The following is a 20,461-nucleotide window of genomic DNA, read 5'->3' on the forward strand; positions in this document are numbered from 1 at the left end:
TTCTAGTGACTTTTCTGTTTGTGAATGCTTCATTGTTTTCTGTAGCTGAATAACCAAAACAAGATTTCATGTCTTAGGGGAGACAAAAACATTATATTATTATGCATTAATAAGCCTCTACACAGTGATCTCCAGTTCCCAAAAATATGATTTCATGGTAAAGGGGGACCATTCTAACAAAGGGAGAAGTGAGCCATTAGTCTCTCCAAAACAAATTCTCCATAAACATCCAAATAAACTACTATTTGATATGACAATTTCCATGATATCACTTAAAAAGTTCCTGCAATCTGCATACGTCACAGTAATTACAAACATTATTTATTAAATGAATGGTCATATATTTGGTTCTCACAAGTTGAGAGAAATCTTTAAATTGGGAAACCGACATAGGAACCGTCCCAGATTCGAACCCAGGAAAAAACAGAGGGACAAAATTTAGAAAATCATATCAAAGTGCACTTTTTTTATACTTCAGAAAGTACACTTAAAGGGCCATATGTAAACCAAAAGTAAACGTCATCAGCACAAACCAAAGACAAACAAAGCAAACACAGCTGATCATGGGAAAAGTGTCTCAGTTTGCTTCCCCTATCCATTGACATCCTGCTTTTCAGTCTTTCAGTCAACATCGGCTAAAGGGGCTGTTATCTACTGTGCGTCTGTGAAACCAAATTTCCATTTTGTCCTCGGCCCCCTACCTGTGGATGCTGGGACATGGGGGCGGACGAGGGTGGCGTGGAGAGGGGAGGCATGGACTGTCTGTAGGAAGGATGGGTTTGGTGCTGATTAGGCAGGTTTTCCCCATGAACCCTCCCTAAAGCCGCTTTCCCTGAGCCTCCATGTCCAGGAGGGCCCTGTTGGAGGTTCAGTATACTGTCTATGGCACACTGCAGGTGCTCATTCAACGAGTCGTCAGGCGGCGGGCTGCCGCTGGAGAAACTCGCATTGTCCATATCTGGAGAGTCGGACTTGCAGCGTTTGGCAGGAAGTGTGGCGTCTCTTGTGCAGGAAGACTCTCCAGAAGAAGGTGGACCAGGGGCATGCTGATCCATCCTAAAGGTACCCCTTCCTCCCTCTCGGTTTTTGCTCCCTATGCCCTTCAACCTTCCCAAACGGCCACCTTCCTCTGCCTCGTCCTCATCCTCTTTGTCGGAGAACTCTCTGTGATGTTGGTACGCGTTTTTGATGCCACGGTAGAGGACATCCTCTACTGCCGCGAGGCTCTGCGACTCTGAATGGGGGTGAGACCGCCCATGTCCGCCCTGCCTCTCTAGTTTCACTCTGGCTATCACAGTCCGTTCAGTTTGAGGAGAGGAACCTTGTGACTGAGGGGAAGAAGTAATAGGGGGTCTTGCTGGTTGAATGGGCAACGTATCTCCACCTCCTCCTGGTACTCCCGGCCTATGACGTGGACTGATGTTCTCACGGTACGTCTTTCGAAGCGGGAGCCGGCAAGTGGTTAATGGTGGAGTCGCCGTGGACGCTGGGTTCCGTTTAACTCCGCCTACCTCATTGTGTTCTAGAGTGCCGTTCATCTGTGCCGTAGATGTTGAAGGGGACGATGAAGACCAGGAGGAAGAAAATGAGGGAATAGGTCCACTAGAGGAAGTTGCGCTACTGGAGGCAGAGCCTGTGTGTGTAGTTACCGTAGTGACAGTGGAAGAGGGGGTGGGGTAAGACGTTGGGGGAGGAGTTCTAATGACTGTGGTGGGTGGGGCTACATGGGTGGGCTTGACTTTCTGTGACTGCTCTGGGGGCGGCGGTTGTGGAGTGAGTTGGGATTGGGAGTGGACCGGATCTAAAGCAGTGTTGTGAACCACCTTACTAAATCCCGCCTCCTGCTTGATCTTCAGCTTCAAACCTATCCGCTGGCGTGCCTCGTAGGTCTTGATGGGCGGTTTGCTGGTCCGCTGGGGAAGCGCAACATCATCGTCGTCATCAGCAGGGCGGGTGGATGGAGTGCGGCTGATGGAGGCGTTTGGCGTGACTGGCTCTGCAGATGGCCGGACCACAGGAGCAGGTGTAGGCGTGGAGCTGGTGGACCAGGATACTGATGCTCCCCCTCCACCTTGCTTAATCACCAGCTTGGTAGGAGGGAAGAGGGCAGGGGTAGGAGCAGGAGTTGCGACAGCAGCTGGAGTAGGTGCAGGGGTTGGGGTTGGAGCAGGGGGAACAGCTGCAGCTGCCACAGGTTGACCTGCACCTGCTGCTGCTGCTGATGATGATGCGGTTCGTACAGAACTCAGCTCCACCTTTACAGGTCTCACGGCACTGTTGTCCAGCAAACAGGAATTGGCCACAAATTCTTCTACAAAGAGTAAGAGAAGGAGGATTAAATACCACACCATCAGAAAATACACAGTTCATTCCCGTTTAAAGTTCACATGCTTTAATGTTAACTTGTATTAAACCCTAGTCATTACCTGGTTTCTCCTTAGCCAGAACCCTGTCCTGACTAAGAGCAACCTTCTCCTCCTGAATGAACATCCGGTCAATCATAACCATCTCTGCTGAGGGACCCAGCCTCTGCTCAAGGTAAAAAGCACACAAGAGACCAATGAATTTAGGGCTCACAAGGTCCAAACATCAAGAGAGATAAAGTGAGTGAGATTTAAAATGATACCTTTGATTCCTCAAAAAGCAAGTGACGATATTTATCCACCATTGCTTGCGTGCGCTTCAAGAGTTGGCATGAGACATTCTCAAATTCTTCATCCACTGGACAGAGAAGCATAAAGTGAGAATTACACATCAGCCCTGAAGAGGGTGCCACACAACTATGCTACAGGACCGTAAAAGAGTGTTCACAAAGAGGTGTGAGCATTTACCTTTGCGGTAGTCTTCCGGGGATGAAGCCATGCCTTGGTACAGGTGGTACGGCATCAGTCGATGAAGGGTGTCCTCAAATGAGCGGAAAGGAGAGCTGTAGTCAGGATGGAGAACTGAGCCTTGCTGTTTTCGCAGCTGTTCCAGCATCCTACAAATAGATACACAAGCATGTGAGCAGCTTTAAAAAGCATAGTGCAAAACAACTAGCAAGTCATCAACAAATGGTTTCAAACCTAGCATTATGCATACTTCAAGGGTTAGTTCACCCAAAAATGATAAGTATGTCATTAATTACTCGCCCTCATGCTGTTCCAAACCCGTAAGACCTTTGTTCATCTTCGGAACACAAATTAAAATATTTTTGACGAAATCTGAGCGCTTTCTGACCCTGCACAAACAGCAACACAATTGAAATGTTCCCAGACCCAGAAACGTACCAAGGACATCGATAAAACGTTCCATGTGACATCAGTGGCTCAACTTTAATAAATGTAACAAGCATGGTTTATGTTAAGGAGAAAGCGCATGTATGCATCATGATACTCTACAAAAAGGCGCAAGATGTTAACTTAAAGAATTGTTAAATAAATTGTTTTGTTTTCTTTGCACACAAAAAGTGTTCCCGTAGCTTCGCAAAATTTAAGTTGGGGGGGATCCTCAGGTAAAAATCACATTCCAGTGAGGTAAAATACACATTTTTATTGGGGTTCCCCTTCCCCTGATTAAGTTTGCATTTTAGGGTCTAAATATCATGTTATTGGGGTCGCTTAAACCCGCGGACATGAAAAACAACCCACGGCAACAGTATTAATGTAGCCCAATTCCACAGGAGAACTGCAGACTTGTCAATACTGATTGGATGAGACCAATATGTCCTTTCTTCTTTTTTTTAAGAAGCGAGAGGACAACAAAATCATCCTCACTGCTTGAAGACTCCATTTAGTTGCCGTTTAGCTAATTTTTTCGCAACGGATTAATTAATATGCATCGGACTCAGTGTGCAAGGTTTCTGTGTGAGATGAATTTTTTGGATTTTGAATACGATAAAACGCTTTCGAAAATTTCGGACTCAGTGTGCAGAGACCTTTAGTTTACCCAAAAATGAAAATTAGCCCATGTTTTACTTAGAGCTGTGTATCACCAGCAAAGTCACAACAATATGTATCATGATACAGAGGCCACGATACGATATGTATCATGATACAGGACTGCACTGAATTTCACCTCAGGAGAATTTAATAAAACAACTGTTTATGTAATGGCATGTGTTTAATTTTTACATTGGGCACTCCCCACCAGGTACAATATTCTGATTGTTTGCATCTTGTTTTTAAGCCCATAAATAACAATGTAGTCTACTCGTTCTAATAAATGTATATTGTAATGTACTCATTCTAATATATAAAAAAAAAAAAAAAAAAATTAATGGAATGTTATCATTGCAAAATTAACACACTCTCTACGTTTAAATTTTTTTAATTTGAAATGTTCTAAACAAATGCACTGTCTTCACTGTATCTAACGCCCCCACGTTCAGTCGCTCAAACAGATCACATTGCGGCCGCACTCAGACATATAGGAACAAACTTTGTAGCACGGCCCCACAATTTTATCAATTAAATAGCTTAATCGCTCAAGAGCTACATTATCTTTCTCAACAAGGAACTGGTAACAACATAATTTCTAAAGGAATTAAAGCCACAGCTTCACTGTTAATAGAGAAATGCGGTAAAACGATAGTAATTCATACATATGCACCCTCTCTCTCTAATAAATGAAAACGATGAATTTTCTTTTCTGAGAATAAAATAGTGAAGTGGAGATCGCTAAACTGCAGGCTTACAGGGGTTTTCAGAAAGCAAGCGTGTTTATCCACAGTGGAGAGAGAGCGCATGGTTGCCAGGTTGACAAAGATAAGTAGCACACTTAAGGATGATTTATACTCGACGTGTCCACAAGTTCGCTTGGGTGCGTGCGGCAAATATGACGTCATCGTGGTGTTGGCGGAAGTTCACTAGAACTCATTTCACGTGGCTGTGCATGGCATTTTTTTGTAACTTTCCACGCAGCTCCGCATCCGAACATGCACGAGTTCAGGACGATTCTAGCCAAACATGCACGTCTGTGCCGGCATTTGTGTGAAACAGAAGCAGTTCAATGTGAACTACAAACTCCATCAGGTGCTTTTTGATGCTTTGACGGAAAACAATGCTTAGATTTTTCTGCATAGTTTGTCCAAGGCTTTTATTTGAAGTACGATTAATTTTAATTGTATAAAAATATAATTAGAATTAATTTAGATACAATTTATACAATGTTTGCTTTAAGTTGTCTTGTGTTTGATGCAAAATAAAGCCAATAGTTTTAGATTGTTTTAATCAGTTTGTACATAAAGAAATTATTAATTCATCAACTCATTCATCATGCCAGAAGTCTTATACCGGCAAATGACTTCTCACGGGTGATTCCCGATGGTTTTAGAGGACAGTTACTCTTTGCCGCCCCCTGCTGTTTCAAAGAAGAGTCCAACGGCGAACCAGACAAGTATAAAAGCCTCGTCTGTTTGGGAAGGTGTGCGCGCAGTCAGCGGAGACTCACAGAGCGGAGCCAGGCGAAAGTATAAATCCCGCTTTAGCAGATATTTCCATATTGCGCAAGTGGGAAGCTCTGTTTCGGGGATTACATCTCTTTATATCAGGCAACCCAGTTGTGTTCCTCTGCGGCCAGATTAAACCTTGTTGTAGCCTATATATTATGCTCTATTCATTATTTTTAGAAACTTCACACTTTTCTACTCCGTTTTAAATAGTGTTCTCGTATTAAATTAAGCATGGTCCACTGCTGCACATGTGCCACTATATCGATACAGGGCCAGCTTGCTCTTCCAAGCTTTATAATGGCATTGGGGGAGGGTTATCCATAATAAAACATGCCTCACATCACATGGCTCCAGGGATAAAAAAAAGGGCTCCTGTAGCGAATCGACACGTTTATGTAAGAAAAAATATCCATATTTACAACATTATAAACACTTTTCTCTCACTTCCTCTAACTGTCATATGCAGATGATGTTCCGGGCAGAGGACGTAGGATGTATGTGAGTAAGTGAGTGAGTGACTGTGTAGCGTGATAAGTGAAGAACGTGCCGAGGAGAGAGCAAAACAAAACGCTGGTCATGAATTAGAAGTACAAAATTAAGATTTGTAGCATCTCTCACAGGCGCATGAGCTACACCTACATCCTCCGGCCCGAAATGACTTGGTGGAAGTGAGAGAAAAGTGTTTATAACATTGAAAATATGGATATTTTTCTTACAAAAATCGATTTGCTACAGGAGGCCTTTATTCACCAGCCAGAGCCATGTGAGGCACATTTTATTATGCATAGATGCACTTTATTTGACTTCTTTTGGACTGTTGAGCCACCCCCACCCCCACCCTAAAACATGAGCAAATTTTCATTTTGGGTGAACTAACCCTTCAAATGTCACTTTGCAATCATTTATGGGGTTATTCTTGGATTTAACTAAAAACATTTGGAATTTATGCTCTGTATACAGTATGTAAATATTACCTAGCTTCTTTGCTTGGTTCCATACTAAAAGGCCTTTTTAATGTTGAAGTCTGTGAAAAGACAAGAGATACCAAAATTACCATAAAAATGACATCATCCAGTTCATTTTAATAGTCTTATGTAATGTGAGTTTGAATCTTACCTGTGTTTGGGGAGCAGGTGGTGGAGGAGCGGGCATTTGAGAGAGTGGAGCACCTAAAACCTGTATCTGCAAACCTGCTTTATTCAGAGTCAGCCCACCAACTGAACTTATGACTCCTGGCTTTGCCTGCAAACCAGTCAAGAGAGTGTTCAGAACTGAGTTAAGATAATTTTGAAATATCTTAACTGCAAAGGTAAATTGTCCAGCTGTAAACTACAGTAAAAATATTAACAACTACTCTTCTTTCACCTGAACAGCCTGCGCAAGGTTTGGAGTCGTGATTCCCTGGTTCACTGTAGCCCCAGAAGACACAGCAGAAAATACTTGAGTGTCATTTGCACCTAAGAAGAAGATAACACTTTGTAAACATGGGAATATTTGAAAGTAAACATCTAAAGGATAAACATATGCAATCCCCACCTGTAGTAGAGGACTTGACAAGCACAGACTTCTGCTGCAGAAGGGACTGGACTGGCGCTTGGATGGTGCCACTGGCCGTTGAATTTGCAGCTTGGACTGAAGGCTGATCTGGCATTTTGTTGAACTGGTTTGTGGCCTGTTGTTGAGAGGCCTGGGCTTGGGCTTGTGCCTGAGCTTGTGCCTGTGCCTGAGCTTGCTGCTTAGCCTGGAGAAGAATGTTTTGCTGGACCTGTATAAATCGAAAGCACACAGATAATCATTTAAATAGAGTTCATATGAAAAAGAACCTTACCTATTACCAGTTTTTTCATAGTAAGTAGTTCTGCCCACAGTGACACCTAAACCTTATCAAAGCTCTGCTCTATATAACTGAATTAACCATCAATGTGCTGATGGGTGATTTTGTCAGTTGTGGCAGTATTTTCATTTCCGTGCAAACTTTAGCATTTTTACTCTCAGTTAGAACACTATATAAAGTTTAAGGTGAAGATGCATTACCTGGTGAAGTTTTTCCAAAAGCTGTTTTTGCTGAGGAGAAGGCTGTGTGATGGATGACATGGTCTGCAGCTGCGCACTGACCAGCTGAAGGTGATGCTGCTGTTCTGCAGTCAGCCCCGGCACCACAGTCACCTGCTGTTTCACCACTGCAGCTGGAGGCGAGCTCACAGCAGGCTGGAACTGGAACTGTGCAGGAGGCTTCGGGGAACAGGAGGAAGGAGGTATGTCTGGCTGCAGGGCGGTAGGCTGAGGCAGAGTCTGTGGAAGAACTTGAGGCTGGAGCTGCACTTGTATTTGCTGCGGCTGCTGCTGCTGCTGCTGTTGAGGTGGAGGAGCTGGCTGTGGTGGTTGTGGAGATCCTCCGATCTGATTGTGTATGATAAAGAGGGGCAGAGAGGAAGGCGTGCAGGAGCGCGAGGGAGTCTGTGCCTGAGACTGAGGCTGGGGCTGCGATGGAGGCCGAGACTGCTGGTGCTGGTGAGGAGACTGGATCTGCTGCCCAATGGTTATGGGAGAAGCTTGGGCAGGTTGAGGACTGTCAGTCAGGGTGGGTGTTGGTGCAGGGGTGACCACAGGCTGAGATGGGGAGGCGCTTTGGATCTTTATAGTCTGTGAATGTGCTGCCGAAGGAACCTAGAGAGCATAAAAAGAGGAGGAGGAAGAGAGAAAATAGTCAATGGATGTTTGGTTAATCAGCCAGTTCATATCTTTAATTCATCAATTTGGGAAAATTCATTTTTAGGGATGCACTGAAATTTCAGCAACAGAAAATGACACTTCAACAAAAAAAAAAAATGCTTTCAATAAAATAATTTCAACAGCAATATGAAAGTGAAAAACACCCTACCAAACTAACATTTTGCAATACTGACATTTGAACTTCTGCACAGCAGAATCATCAACATAAAATAGGAGAAATGTATTCAGGAAGATCCGGATTTTCTGTTCGTTTGAGACTTTTCCTCACTTCTCTGAAAGATTTTATTAGTTTTAGGATAAAAGAGGAACTTAATCGCAAACCACAAGAGTTCACAATCACTGTGTAAATTAGGGCAGAACTTACTTCTGTAAATATGTATAAACTAGGGAAACAGACACTATACAACAAGCAGATGGGAACAGCAGATGAGGGAAAAAACAATGCTAAAACACACAATTCCAGGTGCTTTTGAATATATTCTTAATTAAATTTTTCAATGAGTGACTTTAGGAAATGACAGAACATCAGGTAACTCTAAATGGCTTCATATTTCATGTTGTTTTCCATTTAATTTTAAGCAGTTTAATGCCCTAATGACGAGAATACCAATACCAAGAGTTTCTTTATATTACTGTTGTGCAATTCAGTTTCACAATCATTTTTTTATATAAGCAAACGGTACCAAAAGCATAAGAAAAACAAAACGGTATCAAAGAATTTCATTTCAGTGCATCACTAAAACAATGACTAAGTTGCAATCATACCTATAAAGTGCAGAAACAAAAAACACCATAAAAAAAGGGATGAAAAAACACTACACACAGCAACAAGCAACAAATACAAGTAGGATAATACAAAAGCAAGAAGAAATAGAAAGGAAAAATCTCTTTTCACAATATAAAAAAGACAATTTTCATAAAGACTACAACAGCTGAAGTAGTAAAATGTACAAAATATCTGAACTGTACATAAGTTACTCATCTAACTGATTAGTGCTTTTTGATAGACACCATTGGGGTTTGGGGGGGGGGTTAAGACAAATGACATGAGGACATAATTTTTGCAGAGAACAACAAAAATTGGATCACAGAGAACAGACAAGAAATAAAAATAGTACAAATCTAAAACTAAAACAGATTTGCTGGTAGAGGGCAAAGGTAATTCAGGGCAGCGAGCAAGTGATCAAGATCAAATCCTTGAAAGTGATCTTGAAAGGAATTAATTTAATTTCTCTTGGGGAGGCTGGGTGGTGGTGGTGGTGGGGGGGACTGATTGAGGTTAAAAACAGCAGTTACCGAACGTTTGGGTAGCAGAGGTAGTGAGTAGGCTGAATGTTAATATGAATGGACAGAGTGAGTGACAAAGATTTACAGCAGCAAAACTAATAGGAAGAGCCATTGCTCCGTCATGACATGCCCATGGGAAAATGCACGAAGATGATGCAAACACACAAATGAAAAATAAAGTCCCTAGAGTTTCATTATTGGAGGTGAAACCATTTGAAGAGCAACAACTGCACTGTTATTTGCATCAACCCATATCCCAATTAGTGTCAATACAGTTCATCAAGCTTCCTATTAAAAAAATTATCATGCAAATAACAGGAGGAAAGAAATGGATATTGAGGGGAAGGTGTTGCAAGCAATAATAGTATGAATTAATGGACAAAATAAACCCATTACACTATAATTATATTATCAATGACAGAAACAGATAACAGTGCAGAAGACGAAAGACCTGATGAAAACACAGGCAAAACTAAGAGTGAAAATGAGTGAAAGAGCAATAAAAAGGCATCCAAGCCTGAGCAATGACAGTAGAAAAACAGGGGGACAGAGAAAGAAAGGGAGTTCTGCTGGGAGACAGTGGTCCAATACGCAGTAGTGCCAGCAACAAGTGGGTGGGGCTTAGTGCGGAGCATGAGCTCATCTACCTTGTTAACCACTGTTGCCATGTGGGCGGGGCCAAGGGAGGGGCTGGGACTCTGCCTCTGCCGAGTCTCAGCTAACAAGTTGTCAGGGCCTGAAGGGGCGTGACCAGAACTGCTGCCGCTGACGATAACAGATGCAGGTACACCCACAGCGGCAGGTGGGTCTTTTCCTGCTTGCTGCTGTTGGTCCTAACATGGGCACATTTATCAGTTGAGGAATGGAAGAGGTAAAAACAATCATCTAAACTGGTCAGAGGTCAGCTTGGGGATCAAATGTTGTTGTTACCTTATTAGAAAAGACACACCGTTTGCAAACAACAGATAAGGTTTAAAGAGAGCACACTGACCTGCTGCAGGAACATCTGAAGGGACTCCTGACTAAGGATCATGCTGGAACCAGGTGACGTGAACAACACCTTTCCTGGGCTGTGCTGGGCCTGAGGACCCAAACCCACCATTGAGGACGTGGACGTGGCCATAGTTGGGGATGGAGATGAAGAGGAAGGAAGCGAAGCTGCTACTGAAACCGGTGGAGTCATCTGAACCGTGAGAATTGAGGGCTGCGGTTGGGTCTGTGCCGGTTGAGCAGCAGGGTCCGTAGAGCCGCCCAATACAGTGATGCCTTCTCCTGCGTGGCACGGTGCCATGGCCGCCGATCCGCTGCTACCGTTATTAGGGATGCCACCAGATTGCTGCAATGTCTGTAAACTGACTGCTGGGCTAAGGCTCTCCACAGACAGGGAATTCTGTATCGGCATGCCCTGGATGACCGTTTGTACGTGGCCCGTTACCGGATGGGCTTGTGTCTGCGTTTGTGCCAGGGACACCGGCATTTGGAACAGTGTGGGCTGACCCATCTGACCAGACTGGAGGTGGATGTGTCCAGAGAGAATGTGGGCAGCACCAGGGTGACCCTGTGAGGCCAACACCTGACTCAGGTTGATGTTCTGATTGGCTGTCAAGATCTGATTAGCGATTATCTGCCCTCCAGGCCCCTGACTGGTAATGATGTGACCCCCGGGATGCTGAGTCAGGATCTGGCCTCCGGCCTGAAGCCCCGGTAACAGGAACTGGTGGTTTTGGCTCTGCAGGACAGTTTGCGAGGGAATGACAATGCTGCCCTGTTGGTTTAACAAGTGAACACTGAGCGGTTTTCCTGACGTTTGGGGGCCCTGTTGCTTAAAGAGCGCTTGAGAGAACTGCGTTCCCTGCGACGTGGCCTGTGTGCTCAAGACTACATTTGAGCCATGCTTCCCGAGGAACGTTACATTCTGACCAGCTGATACTGGGATTTGCTGCACCCCCAGAGCCTTATTAGCATCATTTGGCAAGGCATGTGGAGCAGGAAGCTGTTGCTGCTGCTTGAAGACTTTGGGTTGGATGGCACCCCCTTGCGGAGGTTTGGGCTGTATTGGTGTTGGCGTTCGCTGGATGATGACATTCTGCATAATTTGGCCTTGAGGCTGGGTTTGAGATCCAATTCCTGCACCCAAAGAGGCATTACCGAAACCCACAATGCCACCAGCAGCGGCCATTGTAGTTGCGCTGTTGTTGGTATTTGTGTTGCTTAAGCAGACAGCCGGCCCATTTAAGGCAGGGGACCCTAGAGTGGCCTTGCCCCCTTGAATTAAAAGTCCTCCCCCTGAACTCAAAACAGAGCCTCCAAGCCCAGCCTGCGTTCCAGCGCTTGATGCCTCAGGCCCAGGTTGATGCAGTTGGTAGCCACCCATGGTTTTCGCCAAGATCTGCTGCCCAGATGGATTTATAGTCATTACAGTGGGTTGGCCCACAACTTGAATTTGTCCAATGCCCAACGGTCCAGACTGACTGCCATTCGGTAAGGCCTGAAGGCTCGAAATAGGTTGAAGAGTTACATTTCCAAGCCCGACTTGTTGCACAAATGGCTGGACGCTGATAGCTTTGTTCATGACCTGGGGTTGAAGCTGCAGGCCTGGATGTGCCAGGACTGAGCTGAGCATGTCTGGGGTGGCATTAGAGGGTGCAGTAGGGGTGCCTTGGTTTGGAAAAATCTGAGTTGCACCTCCAATCCCCACCCCAGACAGGCCAGCATCAGGCAGGGGCTGGACCACCTGCGTGAGGCCAGTCAGCCCAAACTGACTGAGGTCGAGCTCAGCATCTGCCTCTTGAAGGCTCTGCTCTGTGATGTTAGCCTCTGCCAGGCTCTGCTGCAAAATGTCACAAGGCTCATGATTTGTCCCAACACCATTGCTTCCGTTGTCTCCTCCTGGCGATCCCCCCAAGATGTCATCTTCCAGAAAGTCCAAATCAACGCTGACTCTTGGAAGGCCTGGCTCATTTGTCGACAGCTGAGCCTGTGGCTGGACCTCAGGAACGTGGCCCTGGAAGACACAGAGAGACCAACATTAGCCATTAAACTCGCCAGACATCCAGAATCACAAAGGAATAAAATGGCAGGGATGGATCTGGGATGGTGGTAGGCCTCTGGGACTGACTGCTGTGGATGCAGATCTGGTGCGCAATGCATCTGATGCGGATGGTGGGTCTGAGGAACACGTGCTACAAAAAAGGATGGAGGCAGAGAGGTCGGTACAAATGGGGGATATTACTCACCCCAGTGCTGGAGAAGAACGAGCTGGACGGGTCACTTGAACCATCCAAAAGGTCATCAGTGTCCAGCTACAGACAGACATACCCAGGATAGGACAGGCAGAAATCACCACAGCACACAGACAGGCGAGTGAAAGCGACAGGGAGCAGATGCATAAGGAGCAAATAGGCAGACAGAGAGGGAAAGGCAAGGGAAGAGCAGAGTGAGGACAGTGCACCAATCAACCAGAACAAAATGCAAGCATAACCAAGTTAAAAGGCCAAGCAAACAGGAAAGAAAACAGGAGTCAAAAGTCAGGAAAATTAGATTAGTATGTCATATATGTGAATTAACCAAAGAGGGAAAAAATCAGGGCTGAAATTAGCAGCAATTATGTTCTAAAGAAAAGATCAAAAAGCTGGACAATCGGTGTAGAGGCAGAAATGTAAAAATAACCCGGAAAGGATTAGGAGGTTCAGGGAATTCTTGTTGGGCGAGTGTGCTGTGCTTTTCTGTGATTTATCTGGGTTACGCTTTCAAAGTGGGATTTCTGCCTTGCCCACCAGTGGAGCTTGCAAAAATCTGAGTTTTTTTTTTTTTCACTTCAGTACTCACTTGTGTTTCTGATCCATGAAGAAAATCATTGAGTGCTTGTGGGTCACTGTACAACAAGAAAGATGGTATTCAGCTGGGTTTACTCACAAATAACATTTAAACCTGAAGTTATGTGGAAAGTTATCTGTTGTTTTCGGTGCAACTTACCAAATTACATCTAGCAAGCACCTGCCATCTTCATCATCCATGTCAACTGTAAAAAAAAAAAAAAAAAAAAAAAGTGCACAAACATTAGCCCTGTGAACATATGTCTTTTTTTTAACAAATCAGCTAAACATTACACAGAACTCAAAGGCAAATTCTTCCTCAGCAGTGAAATGTAGGTCATTTAATTCACAGAGTCAATCTGATTTTTGAATTGGATCATGTAGACCAGTGGTTCCCAATCCTGGTCCTTGAAAACCCCCATCACTGCACGTTTTTGGTGTCTCTCATATCTGACGCACACATCTGAGGTCTTGTAGTCTTCACTAATGAGCTGATGAGCTGAATCAGGTGTGTCTGAATAGGGAGACATCTAAAATGTGCAGTGTTGGGGTTCTCCAGGACCAGGACTGGGAACCACTGATGTAGACAAAGTAGAACATCAATTGGCATAAGTTTATCATTCTAAAGAAAAGGAAATCACACTGATGACAAAGATGCAAATAATATACTAAAAGCAGACTGCAAGGCAAATGCTGCCAGGTAAATCTAAATCAGTGAGTGTTGTGTCAAAAAAATTAAATACATTTATATTAAAAAGAAACATAACATGGAAACAAATCAAGCTTGTGGTATTGTCCAAGCACATATTTGTAACAAAAAGCATGTTAAATCATGATATAAATATTATCCAATCACTGTTCTACTGAATAAAATTCAACCACTAAAACACTACACGGACTGATTGATGTTGGCCAGCACTTTCGCTGTTGTTAATACAAACCTATGTTGAAATATAAAGCATTCTAATGCCTAAACGAGGAACTACTACAACACAAACGAGTGAATGTTTTCACATCCTTTGAAGGCAGCGGCTGAACTTTCGTGCACGGTCTGTCTGCGGTGCGCGAGAGAAGTTGAGGGAAAAAGCGCGCGCATCACCTCACACCGTCCCACAGAAAGAAAAACACCAGCGAGAGTCAAACACCACGATTTACAGACTCACAGAGGCCAGTTCTCACCAATTAGTCCGACTCTGGCGAGTCGCTGCGCTGCTCGCGGTCACAGTCTCGAGCTAAACAAATCAAAACCACAAAATGAGGATGAGGTAGGCGGGGACGCCGCTGATGTTTGTTTGGGGGGTAAAACAGTCTCTGCGAAGAGCACACAGACCATCATTAACGAATATCAGCATCTGCGAAAGCGTCTCCTGTCAGAGATCTGTTTTAGGTCATTTTGAGAGCATCTCGCTTCAGGAGAGACTCTGCAGGACACGGCGGTTATTTTCTCTTTTGTAAAGCTGTAACAACTCGCTCGACATTCCCTCTGGCGCTTATGATTTAATCTGCAACCATTTTACAATTTTAACAGCAAAGGACTCCTTTAATTCGCATTTTTGGCGCTCGTTCTGCAGCAGATTCTGTTAGGTTAGCTGCGGCTAGCTAGCTTCCTAGCTCTAATATGTGCGTTTACAGACGCAGTACGAACGAACCTGACAGTAAGTGACTGTAAACACGTAGTATTTCTCCGTAAGAGCGCATTCGCTGGAGCTGATGCACATAACTGGTGAATATCTGGTGCTCGGGCTCCAGCAGACGCGATTGCGTAGCCTATCTTTATCCCTGCTAAATATGAGTTTATGTTGGAATACTCTTGGATCAGGGGGGTCTGTTTGGGAATTCGCTGTAAAATCACGCTATTCGCCGACCTACGCGGCGAGCCGGCTGTGTGACGCGGGGAGAGGCGAGGTCTGCACGCGAATGTTGCAGAAGTTATTGAGAATTATAGAGAAATTGCTACATTGTATCAAACTCACCCGAGACGATAGAGGTGCAGGCGGCGCGGGGTCTCCAGTACGGCCCTGCACGGGCTCCGCGTCAGGACCCAAGCACAGCGCTCACAAGCAGGAAACAGACGCCCGCCGCGGTCGCCTGATTAATAAACAACAACACACCGTAGTTATTATTACCGCAGCGGCACACATCTGTCATTTTTATGCTTTAGTTGCGTATCACGTTCACTGTAAAAGTAGGGAAATATTGTTCTGCATTAAATTGAGTAACTTAACATCTTGTTTCGCGGTTGTATACATAAGAGACAACCTCCAATGACGATAGTTTCACCTTGAATGAACAGCACAGCTCATTACCTATTTTGATAACTTTAGACATAAGCTAGATTGTAACACTAGCTTTCCTATAATTACAATTATATATACATTAATTACAAGTGTATATAAGGAGGCTAACCCATATGTATTTTATTATTTAAAAATAAATCACATTTAGGTATCTGCTCACGAGTAATGTATTATTTTTTTTCTTATTATTTCAAACAAGAAAGAAAGAAAGGGGATGCAAAAGAACATTAAAAAAAACACATCTTTGCTTTTTCGGTCTAATATTGTTTACTACAGCAAAGTTCAGTTTTCTGCTATTAAATGTTTTGTGTGTGTGTATATATATATATATATATATATATATATATATATATAGATAGATAGATAGATAGATAGATAGATAGATAGATAGATTTTAGAGATAGATTGATAGATTTATGGATAGATTTTTTTTACACGACAGCAAGAGGATGTACTCTCTCCACTCTCCACAATTACAAACAGGCGTTCGTCTGAACAGCTTCACCTGGGGTCCGGATGTTTTTATGACAAAGGAGTCTGTTTTGATGAAACACTGGGGCTCTGATTGGCCCTCTTTGTTAAACATCACAAATAAGGGGTGGCGCGACCTCAAGCATTACAGTGGAGGACTGGCTTCTTTGTAATAAAGGCTAAAATTAACCACTTGCCCCCTCACAAAAATACATTTTGATGAAGTATGTATAAGGGGCGTGGTCTTCCTTGTTTACAGCCATTGATTGGTCGCGCTTGAATATTGCTTACAGTTAGGGTGTGGCTTGGACCTTCGCTAGCTGCTGCTTTAAAATCATCGATGACTGGTGCGACAGAAATAACGCACTGAATAGGTTTATATCCGCCGCCTCCACCCACTCATTCCTCTTTGTCTCCGTTCAGCTGTCCGCAACCCCGCATTATTCCAGGTTCTAGTAATAAACTGCACTAATAATGTTGTCGCTGTACACAGTCTCCAGCAGAGGGCGCCGATGCATCATTTTATGACTCTCTCCGCACCAACGAATGATCACGAAGACAATAATGACAGTATCACACAATATTTTGTTTATCTTATTATTATTTTTTTATCTGAATGGACATGCTTGTTGATGTTGCCGTTCTTCCTCCAAAAAGCGATGCAATCATTGTACATTAAAAAAAATCCCGAGACGAAATGTCTCAAATTCTGTATATAAACATTACTAACTGTATAACTTAATAGGTGAGGGCGTCATATTTTAAAAAGAAAGATATACACTTCTGTAACTAAGGAAATATTATATAAACTGCACCTAATTTCACACCCCTGAAATGCCGCTTAACCTGGTTTCCAATGGTAACGCCAACATTCTTCACGACAGCGTCCTGCCGTGTTCCGACAGACCGGTGTCGTACGTTTTTGCAGAATCACCATGGCGTCCGTGTTGAAGGAGACCGCGGGGTTATATGAAACGCTGAAAGCCGAGTGGAACAAGAAGAATCCAAACCTTAATAAATGTGGTGAGATCCTGAGCAAGCTAAAGGTAGGATCGAAGATATATAACAGCAGTAATACTCCTAAACTGTAGAAATAGTCCATTGTTGCAGGCTGATGAGCAGCTAGCCGCGCGGCTATCGAGAACTGTTCAATGCGATTGATTCCTGTTTAACAACAAACAGTGTGTTTTTGTGTTTGAGCTGATATAGATCATACAGGCACAGATGATTTTTAGTAAATTGTGTGAATTTGGGTTTGTTCGGCGCTAAATGACCAAGTTTGCTAGCAGATATCAAACCAAAACAGTAGAGATATAAAGTGACAGCGAGTGTGAACTGATTTCATTTACACTCATTCACAGGTAACATTATATTATATACATATATAAATATGTAAAATTAACGTTGTATACTATTATTTAATATGTTGGTTATTATAAAAAAAATCCACAGGTCTCTCAATTGACAACTGTGAGGAACCGATTTGTATTAAATATCACATTTTATGAATCTGAACATTTTATGAATGCATCCTTTTTTATTTTTATTTTTTTTATTTTTTGGGTAGATATCCCTGCTAGAGTTGAACTTTTTACCAACTACTGGGACCAAGCTGACCAAACAACAGCTTATCCTTGCCAGTGAGTATTAATGACAATATTTAACTTATTTTATATTAAATGTTTAAATTACTTGTTATTCATATTTATATATATTTTTATTTTATTTTAGGAGATGTTTTGGAGATTGGAGCATTATGGAGCATTCTAAAGAAAGACATCCCGTCCTTTGAACGCTACATGGCTCAGCTTAAGTGTTATTACTTTGATTACAAGTAATTTTTTCTTCTGTTTACTCACTGTCACTCAGAATTGACTTAATGTGGGCTAACAGTAAGTTGTGCTGTAATCACATTGCTTTCTACGCACACAGTATGCTGCATGTTGGTATCTGTAGTGTGATGAAATGCAGCATTCATAAGGACTGGACACACAGTGTATACGCAGGCCATCACATGTATACAGGAATACACACGGACGTTAACAACATACTGGATTTCTTTGAGAAATAGATCAGGATTCTGAATGTAGTTTTTAGTTACCTTTTCAACATGTTATACCCTGAATTGTTTTGCTGGCTTTTTCTGTGCTGTGGTTTCAGTCTGGTCTCTTGTTAAATGTCACAGGGATGAGTTGCCCGAGTCAGCCTACAGGCACCAGTTGCTGGGTCTCAACTTGCTCTTCCTGCTGTCTCAGAACAGAGTGTCTGAGTTCCACACAGAGCTGGAAAGACTGAGCGCAAAAGACATCCAGACCAATGTCTACATCAGACATCCCGTTTCTTTAGAGCAGGTGTGGGACACTTTTTTTTTCTAGTTGCTTATTTTAAACATCAGTGTCTGTTTTTTCCTACCTTTTTGTTTCTTTATTTCAGTATCTGATGGAGGGCAGTTACAACAAGGTCTTTCTTGCCAAAGGAAATATTCCTGCGGAGAGCTACACCTTCTTCATTGACATTCTTCTTGATACTATTCGGTAGGGGTTATTTATAGTCTTATTGACTAAATGTAGATGATGAACTGTCATTTCAATGTTTGTTTTTTGCTTGTAGAGATGAGATTGCAGGCTGTATAGAGAAAGCATACGAACAAATTCAGTTCAATGAGGCGTCACGGGTTCTTTTCTTTTCCTCTCCGAAAAAGATGACAGAATATGCGAAGAAGGTAAGTGTTTGATGTTTGTCAAATATTGTCTGTAGAGCTGTCACAATCATGCATTTTGTGATTAGCTGTCATACAAACAGTTGCAATTAATATTGAAACTCTATTTTGTTCTGATATGTAATCTTTATTTTTACTGTTAATCATATATAATGTAATACTGAATTTTATTATAAAACAAGCCTATATGATTTATTTAAAGAAGCACATTCATCCGAATTTTAGGTGAAAATGTTCTCACCCTCAAGGCATCCAAGATGTAGATTTGGAGAGTTTTAGCATTGCATCACTTGCTGACCAGTGGATCCTCTGCAGTGAATGGGTGCCGTCAGAGTGAGAGACCAAACAGCTGATAAAAACATCACGATAATCCACACCACTCCACTCCATCAATTAATGTCTTGTGAAGTGAAAAGCTGCATGTTTGTAAGAAACAAATCCATCATTAGTATGTTTGTAACTTCAAACCATTGCTTCTGGTTAAAATACAAGTCATATATCCATAACTTTCTCCAGTGAAAATGTTGTCTATTCTGAGTCAGGAGAGAAATATGCACAGATCAAGCACCATTAACAAGTGAAAACTGTTGTAAACAAGTATGTTTGTGGCTTTTGATGTGAGAGGACAACAGGAGATGATGGACAGTAACACTGGAGGAAACATTATGTGGTTTGGCCAGAAAATCAGTGTAAAGTTAAAATTCCTTAAAGTTGTTTCTTACAAACAAGAAGCTTTTCACTTCACAATATGTTAATTGATGGACTAGAGTCGTGTGGAAAAATGTTATGTTTTTGTCAGTTGTTTGTTATTTTGTTGTTTTTGGTGAAATTAATTGAAGAGGTTTCATTTGTGTTAAAGTGATGTAATGCAACATTTCTCCAGATCTGTTTCAATTAAGAAACAAACTCCTCTACATCTTGGATGGCCCGAGGGCAAGTAAATATTATTAATTTACTGGATAGATACTGATGTGTTCATGGTCTGGCTTTTGTGCTCTGCAGAGAGGCTGGACCCAGAGTCCTGATGGATACTATTCATTCAGTACCCAGCATCAAAAGACAGAGGAAGTGACCATCCCTTCCACAGAACTGGCCCAACAAGTCATCGAGTATGCAAGGCAGCTGGAAATGATTGTGTAGTGCAGATATAGCAGCATTTAGACACATGTATACATAAAGGTTCACGTTTGTTTATCCAAATCAAACCATTGTACAGTGGCCATATGTCTGTTCTCAGTTTAGACACAGGATGACACGGCTGCACATAATGACCTTCAGAGGACGAGACCAGAACTCTTTAGCTTACAAGTTATTAACATCTACCTGTATCAGGGTCTCTCTGTATGATTGTTTGCTGGGTGTGTCAACCCTCCTGCATTACTGATGAACATCTAATGACGGGGTCTCAAGCTTTTTTTCTTTTTTCTAAATAAACATTTAATATGTCTTATTTTGAATATTCACATGTTGTTCCTCTCAACAAGGATGGTTTTTATCAAGAGTGAGTTGAATGTGTAGAATGTGAGGAAAATTGGCCTGGCTGGCATTGTCACAAGACACTTCCAGTGAATAAAACGTTTTTCTGACTCTTTTATAAAATGCCTTCTGAAACTCTGTACATAATAATAAACACGATAAAAATAATAACGTTACCATTTATAATGTATTAGATGCAGGAACTACTGTGAAAATGTGTGTTTCAAATGCA

General features: G+C 42.7%; 2 protein-coding genes across 11 annotated transcripts; one reads left to right on the plus strand and one right to left on the minus strand.

Moving 5' to 3' along the window:
* Window positions 1-73: 73 nt before the first annotated feature.
* Window positions 74-15,381, minus strand: bicra (BRD4 interacting chromatin remodeling complex associated protein). 10 transcript variants are annotated; one of them, XM_042743561.1, is made up of 16 exons: window positions 14,597-14,674; window positions 14,446-14,498; window positions 13,427-13,472; window positions 13,280-13,325; window positions 12,688-12,753; window positions 10,443-12,455; window positions 10,099-10,284; window positions 7,466-8,098; window positions 6,968-7,196; window positions 6,797-6,888; window positions 6,548-6,673; window positions 6,406-6,455; window positions 2,832-2,980; window positions 2,627-2,721; window positions 2,427-2,532; window positions 74-2,311 (listed from the first exon to the last, which is right to left on the minus strand). In XM_042743561.1, the coding sequence occupies exons 3-16, from the start codon at window positions 13,465-13,467 to the stop codon at window positions 648-650; spliced, it is 5,496 nt and encodes a 1,831-aa protein (XP_042599495.1). In that variant the 5' UTR covers window positions 13,468-13,472; window positions 14,446-14,498; window positions 14,597-14,674; the 3' UTR covers window positions 74-647. The 10 variants fall into 10 exon arrangements, with proteins under 10 accessions (XP_042599495.1, XP_042599494.1, XP_042599492.1 ...); XM_042743560.1 differs by lacking the exons at window positions 14,446-14,498; window positions 14,597-14,674 and adding an exon at window positions 15,240-15,381; XM_042743558.1 differs by lacking the exons at window positions 14,446-14,498; window positions 14,597-14,674 and adding an exon at window positions 14,916-15,227.
* On the plus strand, window positions 14,271-20,347 carry psmd8 (proteasome 26S subunit, non-ATPase 8). Its single transcript, XM_042743572.1, has 8 exons — window positions 14,271-14,531; window positions 16,919-17,080; window positions 17,602-17,674; window positions 17,766-17,868; window positions 18,220-18,385; window positions 18,468-18,568; window positions 18,645-18,756; window positions 19,756-20,347. Exons 1-8 carry the CDS (start codon window positions 14,271-14,273, stop codon window positions 19,891-19,893), a joined length of 1,116 nt encoding a protein of 371 aa, XP_042599506.1. The 3' UTR covers window positions 19,894-20,347.
* The last annotated feature ends 114 nt before the right edge of the window (window positions 20,348-20,461 follow it).

This window comes from Cyprinus carpio, chromosome B18, assembly GCF_018340385.1.
Source record: "Cyprinus carpio isolate SPL01 chromosome B18, ASM1834038v1, whole genome shotgun sequence".
NCBI classification, from domain to species: Eukaryota; Metazoa; Chordata; class Actinopteri; order Cypriniformes; family Cyprinidae; genus Cyprinus; species Cyprinus carpio.